The sequence below is a fragment of the Natrix helvetica genome (assembly GCF_964273705.1).
Source record: "Natrix helvetica genome assembly, chromosome: W".
Lineage (NCBI taxonomy): Eukaryota > Metazoa > Chordata > Lepidosauria > Squamata > Natricidae > Natrix > Natrix helvetica.
In genome coordinates, this window is record NC_138555.1 from 70,983,869 (window position 1) to 71,001,761 (window position 17,893).

At 45.4% G+C, this 17,893-nt stretch overlaps 1 protein-coding gene across 12 annotated transcripts in view; it reads left to right on the forward strand.

The window, feature by feature from the left end:
• Window positions 1-13,505, forward strand: part of LOC309400524 (epsin-1-like) — a 174,452-nt gene extending 160,947 nt beyond the window's left edge. For 8 of the 12 annotated variants that reach the window (XM_081969082.1, XM_081969077.1, XM_081969081.1 and 5 more), the window contains 3 exons: window positions 6,561-6,728; window positions 7,604-7,846; window positions 9,513-13,504. In XM_081969082.1, coding sequence (XP_081825208.1) covers window positions 6,561-6,728; window positions 7,604-7,846; window positions 9,513-9,856 — 755 coding nt within the window. In that variant the 3' untranslated portion in view covers window positions 9,857-13,504. Of the gene's footprint in view, window positions 1-6,560; window positions 6,729-7,603; window positions 7,847-9,512 lie in introns of all 12 variants that reach the window. The other 4 variants (XM_081969088.1, XM_081969078.1, XM_081969079.1 and 1 more) reach the window with 3 other exon arrangements.
• Window positions 13,506-17,893: the final 4,388 nt, after the last annotated feature.

Here is a 17,893-nt window from a genome sequence, read left to right on the forward strand (position 1 = left end):
CACCAGGTTAGCAGTGCCCATCTCACCGCGAAAGCCTCCTTTTCCCATGCAGCCCACCGTTTCTCTGTGCCCATGAGCTTGCGGGAGGTGTATGCACACGGCTGTAGGTTTCCTTGGCTGTTTCTTTGGAGTAGCACTGCTCCCACTGCCACATCGCTGGCATCTGCTTGGATAACAAAGGGTTGTTCTGGGTCTGGATGTTTCATCACCGGTTCCTTTGCAAACATTTATTTTAGTGTTTCGAATGCCTCTTGGCAGGTTAGGTCCCACTGTAGAGGTTGTCCCGGGTGAGGTTTCACTCCTGGGCTCCCTGTCTTTAGGAGATCCATCATGGTTTTGGCAATGTTTGCAAAGGAGGGGATGAATTGTCTGTAGAAGTTCGCGAACCCTAGGAAGCTTTGTAGCTGTCTGTGGGGGCGAGGGGGTTGCCAGCCTAGGACGGCTTGTACTTTGGCTGGGTCCATCTCTATTCCCTCATTTGACACTCGGTAGCCCAGGTAGTCTAGCCGTGCATGGTGGAATTTGCATTTTGATACCTTGACGTACAGGTTGGCTGCCAGAAGTTTTTCCAGTACTTAGTGGACCAGGGGTATGTGGTCATCCATGGTCTCAGTGTAGAGAAGAATATCATGCAAGTAGACAAGGACCCCTTTGTAGAGGTGCTCGTGCAGCACCTCGTTTATTAACTGCATGAATACCGCAGGGGCTCCCTGCAGTCCGAAAGGCATCACTTTGAATTGAAAGCTCCCTAGGGGGCAGTTGAACGCTGTTTTCCACTCATCTCCCTCCCTGATCCGTATTTGGTAGTCTAGTTTGGTGAAGACTTTTCCCTTGGCCAGGTGAGATAGCATGTCCTTCATGAGGGGGAGGAGGTATAGGTTGTGTACGCACATGGCATTGATCCCTCACACAATCTCATAGTTCCATCATTTATTTCTTTGAAGAGGACTGGCGCTGCGACCCGTGACTTGGCTGGTTCGATGAACCCCCTTGCTAGGTTTTTTTCTATGTATTTACGCATTTCGTGCATTTCCCAGGGTGTCATGGCGTACAGTTTGGGCTTGGGTAGTTTTGTCCCGGGGATGATTTCGATGGCACAGTCTGCCTCACTGTGGGGGGGCAGAACATCGCACTCAGTCTCACTGAATACTTCTGCGAGGTCCTGATGTTCCCTAGGAATCTGTTTGGCCTCTAGGGTTTTGTCGGATGTGGCTGCCAGTTGTTCTGGTGGGCTCTTTTGGAGGGTTCCCTGTGTGGGTGTTGTTTCTGCTTGCTAGCATGGGAGGGGTTGGGGCCCCTTGCTATCTTAGGTCTGCGGGTACCTCCTTGCCACCAGATGGTTGGTCCCCACTTGTCTAGCCAGGAAAGTCCCAGTATGACTACATCCGTCATTTTGGGGGCTATTACGAATTGAATTATTTCCTATTGATCCGCTTGCTCTAACTCAGTTTCAGGACTGTGGTCAGGTTGATCAAGCATCTAGTGCAGCCTGAGTCTATTACGGCTTAAAAATCGCCCGACTTCCTGTTTCTGGGGCTTTGAGGTGTATTGGAAAAAGGAAAGGATGAATTGGTTCACTCATCATGGGGTCATTTTCTCCCTCGTCCTCGCTGTCATAGGATTCGGGTGACTGGTCATCGTTGCCTGGGGTTCCACCCCTTTTGCCTGAGGGGGAAGGGGCGTCTGCAGCCTGGAGAGCTTTCCAGGACGTGTTGGTGGCCCGTTTGGGGCCCCGTTCTGGTCGTGCCCTGGGTGGTGGGTCTGGCCTTGGTTTCGGGGTTGAGCATGCAGATGCCATGTTACCCATCCCCTTGCATCTGTAGCATTTCAGCAGACTTCGAGGGAGGGCTGGTCTCAGGGCCCGCTGCGGTGCTGTGGTTCCCCGTCGGCAGGGCAATTTCAGGTCAGGTTGACCTCTCTCTTTTGTGTCCGCTTGCTTTCTCATGTTGTTTGTGCGCAGTCCGCTATCGATTCAGAACCACTCAGAGAGTCGATTTGGGATGTCCCGGTACGAGGTTACCTGGGCAATTTGCTTGTCCAGGCTGGTTCTGAAAAAATGCACCAGCAGCCGCTCTGGTAAAGGGGGTAGCCTCCCAATGACCCTCCTAAATTCACGGATGTGGTCTTTGATGGGGCGGCCCCTCTGCTTTAGGTTGCTGAGTTCCTCTTCTGCATATGGGTCCTCCTCCACCTCCTCAAATCTGGCCTCTAGCAGTTGTAGGAAGTCATCTATGTCTTGCAGTTGGGGAGATCTTCTCTTGTGGAGGGCTGCTAACCATTCCCTTTCTTCTCCCTCTAGCCCCTCTGCCATGGTATTCACCATGGCTCTGGGGGATGGGTAGAGGTGCCCATAGCGTTCTAGGTGGATATCAGCTGAATCAAGGAATAGAGCTAGCTGGTCTGTGTCCCTGTCAAACTTTCCCCTAAATCGGGGTGGGTCGTTCAGCCCTACTCCTCCCACCTCTTGTCAGCCTCTGTATTCTTGCGCTTGATATGGCTGGCCATCTTCTTCACCTCTAGTTCGGAGAGAGGGAGGGGGTTGTCTGCCCTGGGCAGTCTGCCTGCTGCATGGGAGAGGCACTGGTTGCAGTTTCGGGCTCCCTCTCCTTCTATGGGGTGGAAGAGGGGGTCTGCGCTTCAGTCTGCATCTCCTCCCTTCAACAGGATCGGATGTCCCTCCCCTCTCTTTTGGGTGGCATGATGGCCCCTCATCACGAAGGGTGGTCCGGTCAAAATCCTCCCTCAGTTGCTCTATTGCACTCCCCAGGGATTGCATCTGGGGCTTTGGGAGCCTGGCTTGTTCCCAGTCCCACATCCAGTCCACCCTTGCCAGCTCGCTCAGGACCCTTCCCTTTTTCTGATCATTGGGGTAAGGGAACTCAACTTAAGCTGCTTTAGGGGCTAATTTCCACCAGTAGGCATCCCTTCTTGCGTCTGCCACTGGGAAAGGCATCTCAGCTTTGATGTCTGGAGCTGTGATGTCTGGAGCTGGCTGCACTCCTCCCGCTGCAATCAGGCTCTCTTCGGATAGTCCGCCCTCTGCCATGGTTGCCTGAGTTTCCCTCCAAGCACCCCAAATATCAGGGAGCGATTGGAGAGTCCGGGATTCAGGAAACCCGGTAATCTTGATAGATTTTAAAAGTTAGATCTGACTATCTGTCAGGTTTCCAAAAGATACCCTAATTAATTTACGATCCTTGAGCCAAAGTTCAAAAGAAATCCAGTCATTTATTAGGAGCAACATTTTTGTCAATGCCTGCCGTGGAGTCAGATCTGATTTCCGTTTAATGGTGGCTGAACTTTACCCCTGTGTCTCCTCTCCCCTCAGTCTGTGTCATAAATCACATTCACCAACGAAGTGCTTCAGCAGGTTGTAAAATTTCGCGCCTCACGCGCCTGCTGTAGAAATCTGAGATCCGACCCTAGTTGAAGGTAAGCATGGAATTCTCTCCCTCCTCTCCTCCAATGTCAACTTGATAACAGGCATGGACATGCTTTACAAGTTGACACATATGCATATACATATATATGTATATCAGTGGTAGGTTTCCATTTTTTTTACTATTGGTTCACACGTGTGCGCGTGTGCATGACACTTCTGCGCATGCGCAGAAGCTTCCAGGTGGATGGGCGGAGCCTTCTGCCGCCGCCACTACCGGTTTGCCCAGTCCAGGCCAAACCGAGAGCAACCAACCTCTGATGTATATATATAGGGACATGGTGGCTCAGTGGCTAAGACGCTGAGCTTGTCGATCAGAAAGTATATAGTACACCCAACACACATCCCTTTAATTTAATTACACGTACCTGCATTTGCTCTTTGAAAGCCCATTTGTCTCCAAATTGGGAACCCTCTGAAAACTCTTGATTTAACATCAAGCTCTGAATGGTTTGATGTCATCAGCAAACAGAGCCACTTCAATGCTTAGCCCTAGTTCCAGATCATTGGAATCTCAAACAAAAAGTGTTGGTCCCAGCACCTGTTGCTGGAGGGCAGATGCTTTGCACATCTTTGCACATTTGAGATTTGCCCATTTATTTTTACCACTTATTTCGTTTTTTAACCAGCTCCCAGTCCCTGAGTGTATCTACAGTCTTAACCCATGGAAGCTGACTGACTTTGCTCAAGATCAGGGGGTCTTCCAAACATGTCAACTTGAAGACTTATGGACTTCAATTCCCAGAATTCCTCAGCCAGCAAGGCTGGTTGAGGAATTCTGGAAGTTGAAGTCTACAAGTCTTCAATTTGCCACATTTGAAGACTCCTGCTCAAGACCCTTGGTGAGCACTTTTTGAAAATCCAAGTACACAATATCTACTAGGTATCTTGTCCACATGCGTATTCCCATCTTCGCAAAACTCCAAAAGGTTCAGGGGATCACTCACCTTTTGGAAGCCATGTTGGCTTATTTTCAATTACTGCTTTTTCTTTTCTGTGAGCCACTTCTAGTCAGGAGGTTGAGATAGATGCATCAATCTATCTAACAGGGAAGCCATTTCCTTTGCTTGAGTTAAACCTCTGCAGTTTGAAGGTCTGTCGCCAGTGGAAAGGAAAGCATGCTCTCCTGCATTGCAATACAGAGTGCAGAATAACAGAGTTAGGAGAGATGTCGAAGGTCTTCTAGTTCAAACCACTGTGAGGCCAAGCAGGAGATCTACACATTCTGGACAAATGTCTGTTCAATCTCTCCTTAAAAGCTTGCAGTGGACTTCCGGTTGATGTCGTGGCGAGAACGGCTGGAAAATAGCAGAGCTCTGCCGGGGTCTGTTAAATGCTGCCGGCAACTGCTTGCTGGGAGACCCTATGGGGTTAAGCTGCCCTGGAGAGGTGGTGAAGAAAGGAGAGGCGCTTCGTTGATCGCGAGGAAACTGCAATTTCCTCGTTGATCCAAAGAAAACTCTCCTGAACAGCAGCAGGGATGACGGCCATTTTTGGTGAGTCACAAGCTGGGACAACTGGGACACTAAGATCTTGTGCTGGAGCGGTGTGTGGACAGAGCAGTGAAACTGGGTGAGAAAATTTCCAACTGTTACCTTAGAGATTTAACCTAAGTTAAAAGTTTCAAAAATGATCTCCAAACATTAAAAAAGTGGTGATTGGATTTATGGAGAAAGATTAAAGACTAAAAACTAAAGATGAAGATTAAAGATTAAAGATTTAGAAGTAAAAGAAAAACCTAAAGGATGATTTAAAACATAGAAAGCCTGGGAAAGCCAAACAATGTTGTGAAAAGTGACTATTAGGAGAAATTGCTTTTCTAAACTTTATCTCTAACTCCCCTGACTGGATGACAATCAGCTGTTTCTGGTTTTTTACATTCTGTGGAACCCTGGAATTGGGAGCAGGGGAGCCATCTACTGGAGGAAGACGATTACTGCATTGTATAAAATTCAAGGGAAAGTAATGAGAAAGTAAACAACATCTGGAAAGCTGCCTGACCTTGACTTTATCTTAGTAGGCAATTTGGATGCTGGGAAATATTTACTGAGCTCAGTTTGTGTAAAAATGTTAGAAAGGCATATAAGTTTCCAAGAGAGAAACATAAAAGAATCACAAAAAAATCAATAAATGATAAAATTCTAAAAGGCTGAAAGATGATGGATAGAGAAACAATATTTTGCAATATAGTAACAATATTGAAAATGTGTGTGTGTGTGTATGTGTGTGTGTATTGCTGATAAAGAAAAGAAGGGAGACTAGTACAGATCTAATCTAACAGGATTCGAACTCTTTATCAGCAAAAATGTAGCACAAAATGGTTTGTCATGTAAGCGACTGCCTGGAAGGCTTCTGGAGTGGGGCTGAAAGGCGAAAGGGAAGCAGTATGCTCCCTCCCATGTTTGGGCAGACCAGGTGCTTTGACAGAACAAAAAACAGTATATACATATATACATATACATATACATACACATACACATACACACACACACACACACACACACACACACACACATATATAAGAATTTATTATAAATACAGACATATTAAGATTAGGAGATGGAAGACTAGGACTAGGTATATCTAAAGGTATGATTAACAGGATGGAAAAAATATGGAAAATATAGTTTCCAAGGACTATAAATTCAGGGGACTTAGAGATATAATCTTGGGACTGATTAAATCTTACTGACAACTGGTTTTAGTGGTGTTTATAAAAAGTCGACATTGAAAATGTGCTGGAACACTGAGTGAGATCTATAATATTAAAATGTTATGAGTTACTAAGTATATAAAATAATATAATTACAATGAGCACATTAAGGTTAGCAGTTGGAAGATAAACATTCTGTATATGCAATTGTATTATTACTGTGAGCACTGTGTGAAAAATATGTTAACACAGTCATTACACTGTCCACAAAAATGTTGGTTGTTAAAGAAAAACTGCAAATAAAACATATACCCCCCAAAAAGCTTCCAGTGATCTAGCATTATTTTGGCCACCTCACCCCTCAAAACCCTGCTGTGTTTTCCTTGTCCACTCGGATCTAAACACGCCATCACTGCTGGACAGGCAGTTCTCGAATTCCATCTCTGGCATGGTTTATTTTCTTCCCAGGTGGGACTTCTGTGGTGCCTACAACAGCACCACCCACAGACCCATGGTCATCCAGCACGGCTCCAACATCCCAAGGACAGCCTGCTCCTGATCCTTGGGCTCCAGCGTCCACTTTTTCAGATCCCTGGGGGGCCTCCCCTTCTACCCCTAGCACCAACAGCATGGCAGGTAAGGATGAAACGAGCAGTAGGGGCTTGGGGACCAAGTGCTGGGAAAAAGGGAGGCAGAGAGGCCAGTATTTCTCACTGGGTCAGCTGAAGGGGAAGGACTCCTAATTCATAACTCGTCCTGCTCCCAGCTAAACCTTCTGCCCCATCCTTCCTCTTGTGCCCTGTTCCTCTCCCAGCTGCCAGAGGCTTTGAGCAGTTTGATGACGGGGACAGGGATGAATTCTCTGATTTGGCAGCCTGCATCCAGCAGTGCCCAAATCTGGAAGTAGCACAGGTTAGCCTTGCCCCCCACCCCCGTCCCTTTCCTAGGCATGGTTCCTAATACTCCACCTCAGTGTGTTTTTCAACCATGGCAGCTTGAAGATGTGTGGACTTCACCTCCCAGAATTCTGGGAATTGAAGTCCACACATCTTCAAGTTTGCCATGCTTGAGAAACACAGCTCTAACCTTCCTTACCTCTAACCTGACCAGGCCTGTGGTTTGTGGACTAGATGACCTCTAACTCACCTGGCATGGGAGTGAATTTGCATGCTCCTCCCTTTGATTCTCTCCCTCCCTATCTCCTCTAATCTTGTTTGGACCTTGGATTTCCAAACTACATGTTCTTGCATGTGGTTTAAAAGAGATGGGGAAATAATTTAATACTTTAATTAACAAAAAAACTAAAATCTGGGGAAGGGAAGGTTGTTTGTGGTTTTGGGGATGAGGGCAAAATGATTGTGGACAGCCATAAACTAAGCACAATTCCTTACATGCCCAACGAATTGCCCTGTCTAAAATGGAGTCTGTGTTTTTTGTCCATATTCTCTGTGCTTCTGGATTTTTACTCCTCCCTTCCACCCCTCCTCTGTCTCTCATTTCTTGTTCCACAGGTGAACTGTCCCTCTTAGCAGGGGAGGTCCCTTTTTCTCAGGCTGACAGTGGCAAGGACAGCCCCAATGCTTTTGATATGACTGCTGTGGCTGGGTCACTGCCAGAGACCTGCAAGCCGATGTGTAAAACCCCTGAGTCGTTCCTGGGTCCCAATGCAGCCCTCGTTGATCTGGAATCTCTGGTCAGCAAACCTGCTGCTCCATACAGCAGCACCAAGGCTTCAAACCCCTTCCTCCCCCCTGGTAAGGGTTTGTATGCTTTAGGGTGTCAGGGTGGGTTAGAGCAAATAAAGGGGCTCCTACATTGCTGTGCTCAAGGAGACTTGGTTTGAAGTGTAGGAAATCAGTTCCTTTGCACTGATTTCACTGAGATAGAAATCAAAATGAATCATCTAATTACAGATAGTCCTCGATTTACGACCACAATTGAGCCCAGAATTTATGTTGCTAAGTGAGAAATTTGTTTAAGTGAGTTTTGTCCCACTTTACAACTTTTTTTGTTAAATGAATCACTGCAGTTGTTAAATTAGTAACATGATTGTTAAGTGAATCTGGCTTCCCCCATTGACTTTGCTTGTCAGAAGGTCGCAAAATGTGATCACATGACCCTGGGACACTGCAACCGTCATAAATATGAACCAGTTGTCAAGCATTTCAATGTAAATCACGTGACCTTGGGGATGCTGCAATGGTCAGAAGTGTGAGAATGGTCATAAGTCACTTTTTCCAGTGTCGTTGTAACTTTGAACAGTCACTAAAGAAACTGTTGTAAGTTGAGGACTACCTGTATAAGCAACACTGAAATTGGACTAGCCAGTTTGGTCTAGTGGTTAAAAAGCAAGAGTCTGTGAGTTCAAGTTCTGCCTTAGCCATGAAACACAGCTGGGTAACTTTGGCCCAGTCACTAGGAGACTTTGAATTATAGTCCCACCTTAGCCATGAAAACCAGGTGGGTGATTTGGGCCAATCACCAGGAGACTATGAGTTCTAGCTCTGCCTTAGACATGAAAGCCGGCTGTGTGACTTTGGGCCAGTCATGGTCTCTCAGCCCAACCCACCTCACAGGGATGATGATGTGGGGAAAATAGGAGGGAAGATATGTTGGATATGTTCACCCCCTTGAGTTATTTGTAAAAATAATAAAGGTGAGATACAAATAAATAAAATGTAAATTCTTTTTTGAAGCAGCTTTATCCCAATTTGACTGCCTGATAAAATGTTAATTATTGTTCTCAGCTGGTATGGGAATTATGGGGTGTGATTGCCAAAAATATTTCAAAGTAGTGGTTCAGGTTTTGAGTGTAGAGAATAAGATTCAAGTTCCCACTTCACTTTAGGGCTTACTGGATAACTGAGTCAGTCACGGTCTCTCAATCCAGCCTACCTCAAAGGGTTGCTGTGGCTATGTAATGAATGACTCCATGCGTGTCATCTTGAGCATCTAAAGGATCAGTAGGAAATAAAGGTTGTAAGACTAGAAAAATAAAAATTTCTTTATCTGGATGGGTGCCCGATTGGGGAAAACTATGTGAAGGTTTATTCATAGAGCAGAGTTTGCTGGCACTAAGCAGGGCCAGACTAACAGGTAGAACCTTCTAGAGTGGTGTTTCTCAAGCTTGGCAACAATGTGTGGACTTCAACTCCCAAAATACCCCAGGCAGCATGCTGGCTCAGGAATTCTGGGAGTTGAACTCCACACATATTCTAGATGTCAGGGTTGAGAAATAATATTTCTAGAGGATGCATTAGAACAGTGTTCCTCAGCCTTGGCAACTTGAAGATGTGTGGACCTCTGACAGGGTTAAGCAACTCCCCCAATAGCCAAACCTCTGGGGTTTTTAGGCCAGAAGGAGGCCCTCTGGGGTTCTCTGTAATGATACTTTCTTTTCTGTTTTCTTGCCTGCTGCAGGTTCAGTTCCCGCCCCATCTGCGTTGGCCACCAATCCATTCCAGGCAGCGGCATCCACCCCGCTGTCACTCAATCAGCTCCGTGTCAGTCCAGTTCTTCCGTTGCCCCAGCCAGCGCAACCAGTGTTTCCTGCCACAGCTCCAATTGTCTCCATATCCCCCATGGCTCCTGGGATGCCCTTAGCGTCCATTTCCCCCATGGCGGTGGTGCAGCCCTTGGCGGCTGTTCCATCTCTGGGGCTCCCTGCCATGGGGCTGCCCCCTCAGAGCCTGCCCCCTGCCGGCGTTGTTCCCAGCAGCACTTCGGCCTCCACCCTGGGGAGCACCAACCCCTTTTTGCTATAACTGGGGGACCTTTGGCCCGGTGTTGACCACCCAAACGTCCCCTTTTGCCCTGTGTTCTTCATTAGCAGTGGGGCCCTTCCAACGGCAGCCACCAAGCAGGAGCAGCTGGATTGTGGTGGAAGGGAGGTGGAAGGAAAGGGAGGGACCCAAGTCCTTGCAGGCCCTCCACCCCCATGTTGGGAGGTCAGGAGAGTCTTTCTGCAAATTTGTTCATCAATCGCTGTCTTCTCCTTTGTGGAAAGATAGAAGAAAGGGAAATTGCTAACTCCCTACCACTGTGATGTTCCAGATGAAATTATTTGGGGAAATGAAGACACAACCTTTTAAATTAATGTTTTTCCCCTTAGATACTCCCCTTCCTTCCCTTCTGAATGTTTGTTGCCTCTTCTTCAACCTCCCTCTCTCCCCACAACCCCTTAGCTGGGACCAGTTTTTCTGTTTCTTGGGGATTTTTTTTCCTCCTGAGGAAGTAGGGGGTAATGTGTGTGTGGGTAAACAGGAACAATTGAGATGCCACTAACTTAATGCCAGAGACCAGAACTAGGTCTTGCTCCTAGGCCTCTACCCCTCGTACACCCACTTTCTGCAAACGTTGGATCCCGAAAGAATATCTTTTTGCAAGAAATGCAGGATCTTGCGAACACATTGAGTGGGTCAACAGTGGGGAGGACCTTGAAATACTCAATGCAACCTACTGTGAAGGGGAATCTGGAAGCCGCTGAAGGCTGGGCGTTCTGATATGCTAGAAAGGCTTTAAAGGCAGAACTTCCCACACTGGACCATGACTAGACTTGAAAGGCTTTCTTGCCCCGTGTCTTGGAAGGCCTGAAAGACAGAAGCCCCTGCTGGATTTTGGAACAGCAGGATCTAAAATTCTCTGTCCTGGTCTATGGGCCACGGCCAACTCAACCAAGGAGACCAAGGAATATACTGAAAATTGTGGGGCTTGGTGGCCAGCAGAGTTGAGAAGCTCTTCCTGCCTCTGGCTCAGTGGCCTTCCAGACACGGCATGCATGGCAGCGTCCTTCCCTGTCTTTGGGGGTTGGACGCCCTGTGGCCCACCAGGAAAGTACCATTTCTCAGATGCACAGTCAGACAAGAGACCTGTACTTCAACCAGCGCAACTCCAAAAGAGCCTCGAATTTTCTTCGGACGGGTGGGGGGAACAGAGGGAGGGACAGGAGATGTTGGATGGTCACTTTTACCCCTGCTACAGCAGCAGCAGCAGCAGCTTGTGGGGGAAGGGAGTCATGGCTGTGTGTGTTTGTGAGTATGTGTGCATGTGTTGCTGCTTTTCTAAATTCCTCTTTGATGTTAGGGAGGGGCACTCATTAGCACCCAGGACAATTTGTTTGGCCTTTCTTTTCTCCCCCTCCAAATAAATTATTGGAATGTGTTTCCTATGCCTCCCTGCCCCCCCCCCCAATCATGCTGGGGTTCCCCCCCCCCAATCCAGTATATTTGAATCATTGTGTCATTTGTTGGTGGGTGGGGAGTGATTTAGCTGTGTGTGACCCTTGCCCTTGGCTCAGTCCCATCCCTCCTTCCCCCCCCTCCATTTCTCCTTCCTAGGTTCCTAATTGATTCTGGTATGCTTCAGGAAAAAATGCTATTAATGAAATGAAATAAATAGAAATTCTTCTATGCCACCCAAAGGCTTTGGCCACTTTGAGATTTGCTTTGTATGGAAAATGGCTGCGGAGGGAGTGTTGGGGTGCTTCGTTTAGCAATAGCACTTAGATGTACAGTATATACCACTTCACAGTGTTTTATAGCCATCTCTAAGCAGTTTACAGAGTCAGCATATTGCCCCACTACAATCTGGGTCCTCATTTTACCGACCTCGAATGGATGGAAGGCTGAATCAACCTTGAGCCGGTGAGGATCAAATTGCTGGCAGTCAGCAGATTTAGCCCGCAATACTGCATTCTGACTGCTGTGACTGGCCTTTCCCATCACAAGGCTTCCATGGATGGCAGTCAGTAGTCCGGAAGATCTAGAGAACAGCCCAACTAAGTATGTTGTGTGTTTGACAAGCAGTGAGCCCCTCCTGAATGACTCTTCCCCTTTGTGTGCCTTACAAACTTCTTGGGTTTGGAGCTGGTGGAAGAAGCAAGGAAAGAGACTGGTTAAGCCAAGGTTGCGTGGCTACACAAGTGACAAGGATATGAAGTTGCCCTCTCCGTGCAAACAAAGCAGCAGCAAAGCCTCCTTCCAAAAGAAAAAAAAAACATTCTACAGATAGTCCTTGATTTATGACTGGGATTTGAAGTTATGATGGTCATTATCCACCCACCCCTGCAATCACATGACCGAACTTCAGGCGTTTGGGTTGCATTTATGGTCGCTTGCGACCTCTCATGGCCACAGGACTGCCTTTTACAATGGCTTTGCCAAAAACTGGCACTTAGTTCTGGTTTTTGGCAAAACCATACTCACAGCAAATCATTGCTTCACTTAATGACCATGGTGTTCGCTTAGCAACTGCAGCAAAAAAGACTGTAATATCAAAGTCGGTGATATGACCAGCCTGTTTTACTAAGACCGTAATAAACAGGCTCCATGACAGTCATAAGATGAGGGCTACCTGTATCTTGATTTAGGAGGGCCAGCGTGAAAGGTCTAATCAAAGCAAAACATGCTTCCAGATGTCATTCAGACTGGGGGTGGGGTGGTGGGGAGTGTATGGGGTTCTTTTCAAAAACGTATTCCTGAAGATAAAGAGCATTGCAGAAATGCTCCTATTGCTGTCACTAAAATACACTTGGAATGATTGTGTTTCTTGAATAATAAGTTGGTAAGGTTCATACAACATGCTAAGCTATAACCTACAGGTGAAACTTGAAAAATTAGAATATGTGCAAAAGTTCATTTATTTCAGTAATGCAACTTAAAAGGTGAAACTAATATATGAGATAGACTCATTACATGCAAAGCAAGATAATTCAAGCTGTGATTTGTCATAATTGTGATGATTATGGCTTGCAGCTCATGAAAACCCCAAATCCACAATCTCAGAAAATTAGAATATTGTGAAAAGGTGCAATATTCTAGGCTCAAAGTGTCCCACTCTAATCAGCTAATTAAGCCATAACACCTGCAAAGGGTTCCTGAGCCTTTAAATGGTCTCTCAGTCTGGTTCAGTAGGAATCACAATCATGGGAAAGACTGCTGACCTGACAGTTGTGCAGAAAACCATCATTGACACCCTCCATAAGGAGGGAAAGCCTCAAAAGGTAATTGCAAAAGAAGTTGGATGTCTACCAGGAGATTTTGGAGCACTTCATGCTTCCTTCCACAGACGAGCTTTATGTGGATGCTGACTTCATTTTCCAGCAGGACTTGGCACCTGCCCACACTGCTAAAAGCACCAAAACCTGGTTCAGTGACCGTGGGATTACTGTGCTTGATTGGCCAGCAAACTCGCCTGACCTGAACCCCATAGAGAATCTATGGGGCATTGCCAAGAGAAAGATGAGAGACATGAGACCGAACAATGCAGAAGACCTGAAGGCTGCTATTGAAACATCCTGGTCTTCCATAACACCTCAACAGTGCCTCAGGCTGATAGCTTCCATGCCATGCTGCATTGAGGCAGTAATTGCTGCAAAAGGGGCCCAAACCAAGTACTGAGTACATAGGCATGCTTATACTTTTCAGAGGTCCGATATTGTCTATGTACAATCCTTATTTTATTGATTGCATGTAATATTCTAATTTTCTGAGATTGTGGATTTGAGGTTTTCATGAGCTGTAAACCATAATCATCACAATGATGACAAATCACAGCTTGAAGCCCATAATGTGGCTTGAGATTGTTCTGAATGAAGCTCAATTACCACAAAAGTCATAAAACAGGTCTTTTCACATGACTTGCTTACAAGCAGTTCATTTATTGACCATTCAAAGTTTTTGTAAACACCCGTGTACATTTGAAGCTTCAGACACTTGTTACTTTCAGTTCCTCATTTCCCACCATCTCATTCTTCCTGCTCTAAATATATCCGTACAATTACACACTTTGCAGAAAACACAGCACACACGTCAGCACATTAGAAATGTGTCTGGTACAGTTTGCAATTATGTTAGTTTAAAACTTTGGTACAGTGAGGCCTTCAAGCCCATTCCTAGACCTTATTACTTGCAACTTTCCAATGGATATAGCTCTCCCCTCACAGAAGGTATCATGGTAGCCCTAAGATCCTCCTGAGTCAAGCATGTGTACATGATTGAAAGACTAGGTCACTATTATTGGCTCAATCTGCCATTAATTACTTTCTGATTCATGACTGTGAGTTTTCCATCTGAAAATGTGTTGGTTCTCTTGAGGCTGCCCTGACTTACACACTGCTGTGAAGCTGCAGGTGGAAAGATGTTGCAGAGTGAGGAGAAATAATTCCACTTATTTTCCTACTGTAAACAGTTTAATTTTGGGCATCATTAGAAGCTAGGAGGGCTTGGGATGTTGAGTTCTGGAAGACTGGGCTGGTTATAATTTTGGAGGACTAGGCATGTTGATTGCAGGGGGTCTTGGGTAGTCTGCTACTGGAGAAATTAGGGCAGCCTCTTCTGATTTTTCTGAGCTTTCTGAAGTTTCTGAACCATCTTTACCATCATCTTCATTGTCTTTATCATCATCGTCTTCATCTTGTGATTCAGTTTCTTTTTATGTCTTTTTACGACAGCAGTACCTGCAGCATGGAGGACTTGTGAGTGCAGCCTTAAACTGCTCCATTCTAGGCCGTGAGTTAAATTGAACAGCGGAAGTACTGCCAGGTTCGTGGGCATGGTCCCATTCACATGCCCAACAGTGCTACAGGTAGTCCTTGGGTTATGACCACTGGTTCAGCAGCCAAAGTTAAGACAGTGGGGACTTGCAAGCACTCCATGAAGTTGGGCCTGTTGCCATGTCCCCAAGGTCAAATACCACAGTTTGGGCACTTGGCAACCGCCCCCCAATTACAACATTTTGCACTGCCCTGTAGTTATATAATCTCCACTTGTGACTTTCCCTGCTAGCTTCCCTAAGCAAAGTCAATGGAGAAGCTGCCAAGAAGTCTCAAGTTGCTCCCATTCCTGCCACTTTATTGCCTGCCTATGCTCTGTAGTGCCCACCCACTTCCCTGTGGGACTCACCCACACTCCATAGTACCACCCCCATAGTCCTTGCAGTCATGTCAGGTCCTCGCTTAACAACCCATGTGATCCTGGTTTTATGATGCTAAGCAGTGCAGTCAAGTGATGTCACATATTATGACTGCATCATTTAGCAGTCCTAATTGCCGTTGTAACCCTGTATAAAACAGGTCTGCAATAAAAATGCTTTATCAAATTGTGGAAGTATTCAGATTTCATCAGATGTTCATTGAACCAGTAGCTCACTCTCAAACATTAACTAGGCAATTGCAGTGCCTGATTTCCCCAAGCTCAGAGCAATTGGTTTTCTGCATGAGTTTCTTCCAACTTAGCACCCAAGTGTAACATTCCCAACAGCTGGAGGATGTCAAGTTGCAATAAACCGATTTACCCACATACACAATACACAGAATGGTAAGTATGGGTGATTCCCCACCAGAATGGAGAATGGAGTCCAGATCTTGGTCTTGCATATTAAGAAGGGTTCAAACCTCTGGGTTCAGAGAATGCAACAGAAGTTAAATGGAAGGAACTGGGTATATTATTAAGGAGATTTCAGGGAGGGGATGGTTGATATAAGATAGGGCTTTGGATATACCTGAAATGTATTACAGGAGAATGAAAATTGGATACTAAAGCTGTAAGAAAGCAAATTTCTGAATGTAGAGGGAAATGGCAAGAATGATCAATAATTGAATCTATTTCCCAGAGAGGTAATGTGCATCTCTTTGCTGGATTGTCCAAGCAAACATCTGTTCAGGATGCATTGATTTAATACCTGTGCTGAGCAATAAGTTTGGGTTCAATAGCCTAAATGATCTTCCTAATTCTGCCATTGTTCAATCCTGCAAATGCTAAGCAACTCACCACATTGCAACTCTCAGTACCCCCAGCAAGACTGCAAGGGTTATCAACACAGCTGCAGCAACATTGGGTCCTGCAGTAAAGGGAAAGACCAAAATAGAAACCTGGCATCATTCAGTTAATATCTCTATGAAATAAATCTCTCTCTAGGACTTCAGTTTTTGAAACCTTTACAGTCAGGAAGCTCACTGTAGCATGGCCAAAGCATAAACATTGTACAGATCAGTACCTTTCCTTATGTATTAGAACATGGCAGATTTTTTAATGGGCGATTTATGATCCTGCAGGCACAGGTTTCTTGGCAGGATTGCAGCCAGGTGAAGGATTCAGGGGTCTGTTTCTGCCCTATTCAGTTAAGGGATTCAGTGATTCTGAAAGGGGGGAGGGGGATTTTCCACACATCGCCAAAACAAGTAATAGTCGAGTGGATGTGTTATTGAACCAATTTTCCTTTTCTTAGAAGCAAGCAAGCGAAAGGGAAAGAGCTAAGTTAAGACTCCCTTGATAAGGGGTCCAGAGTGAGTGAAATAATTCTATGTGTTGGGTGAGGGATGAAGAAGAAGTTTTGTTGTAATTTGTTCCCTATTCCATTAAGGAGTATGTCTAGTTTTCCTCTCCGTGTCTATATTAATTCCACAGCAATGTTGTGAAACGGATGTAAGCTGAAGAGTGATCTAGCTGAGGCTGCCTAACTAGTTTAATAGCCTGATCTCTGTGTCATCTCAAAAATCTTAGGTTTTACTCTATAACCACAGAGGTCAAAAACTCTGTGTTTTAAAGCAGCTTTTAATGAGTCACAAATAGGTCGATATACTGTATCTTCCCATTGCTGCTATTTCCCTCTTCATTGCAGAGAGATTCTGAATTTATGGGTTTCTTAGATGTCTAGCCCACCATTATTGAATCTCAGCATATTTTATATGTGCAGTTTGTTTCGACAGAGGCAAAGAGAGATGGAAAAGTTAGGGAATAAGGGGAAAGAGATGGCAAAAGACAATCACCTGTGCATATTCTGAGGTCATAGCAGGGCGTCTTGAGACTTTGGCAGTTTCTGCATTGTACCACTTCGTAAGGTCAAAACCGTGATTGGCCCGTGGAAGGGATGGAAGAAATGCTGTTAGATCAACCCTCCATATCCTGTGCAACATAAACACCCATGTTCTCAGCCAGACTTGCCCTATTTACAAGTAGAAGATTAAGTAAAACAATAACACGAGTCATGCTTTAGTGCACATGAAATGAGCACCCACCCTTTGCAAAGGGAAACAGTTATTATAATTTTTGAACCCCAGCATGAGACAGATCCTGGATGAACTATTGGGTTCAAACCACAGATGGCATGATTGAAACTGAAACCATCCTAAATGTGGTTGGGGGGACGAAGACGACATGGGACCTAGTCTGCTATTATATCTGAAATAATCCAAATCACATCCAAAGATGATTATGTTTTAAGCCTAGATTTAATTATATTTAGAATAGACTTATTAAAATCAATGGTGTTTTACTGTAATTACAAACTAAAGCTTTGCTGATTGCAATGGACTTGCTCTGGGTCTGCACCCATTCAGTGAATTTAATCAGTACATTATCTACTTTGCCTTTAGAAGTCCAGATAAAATTGACCCAGTCAATCTAGAATTGTTATCCTGTCCCCTCTTTGAATCCTTGTCCCATTAATTTAAAATATTTTTGTGTCCAAGGAGTACACTTCCCTTTCTCTGTTGTTTCAGATGCTAAAAGGTCAAGTGGATGGTAGCCGTAACTTTACCACAACCCTGAAATGGGTGGGTACCTTGCTCAATAGTAGTAACTGTGAGAGGGATCTTGGAGTCCTAGTGGACAACCATTTAAATATGAGCCAGCAGTGTGCAGCAGCTGCCAAAAAGCCAACACAGTTCTAGGCTACATAAACAGAGAGATAGAATCAAAATCACGTGAAGTGTTAATACCACTTTATGTTCTGACCCCCCTCGTCCCCCACCAACACACACTCGGAGCCAAAGATAAGTTACAGAATTTATTTACAGACAGACA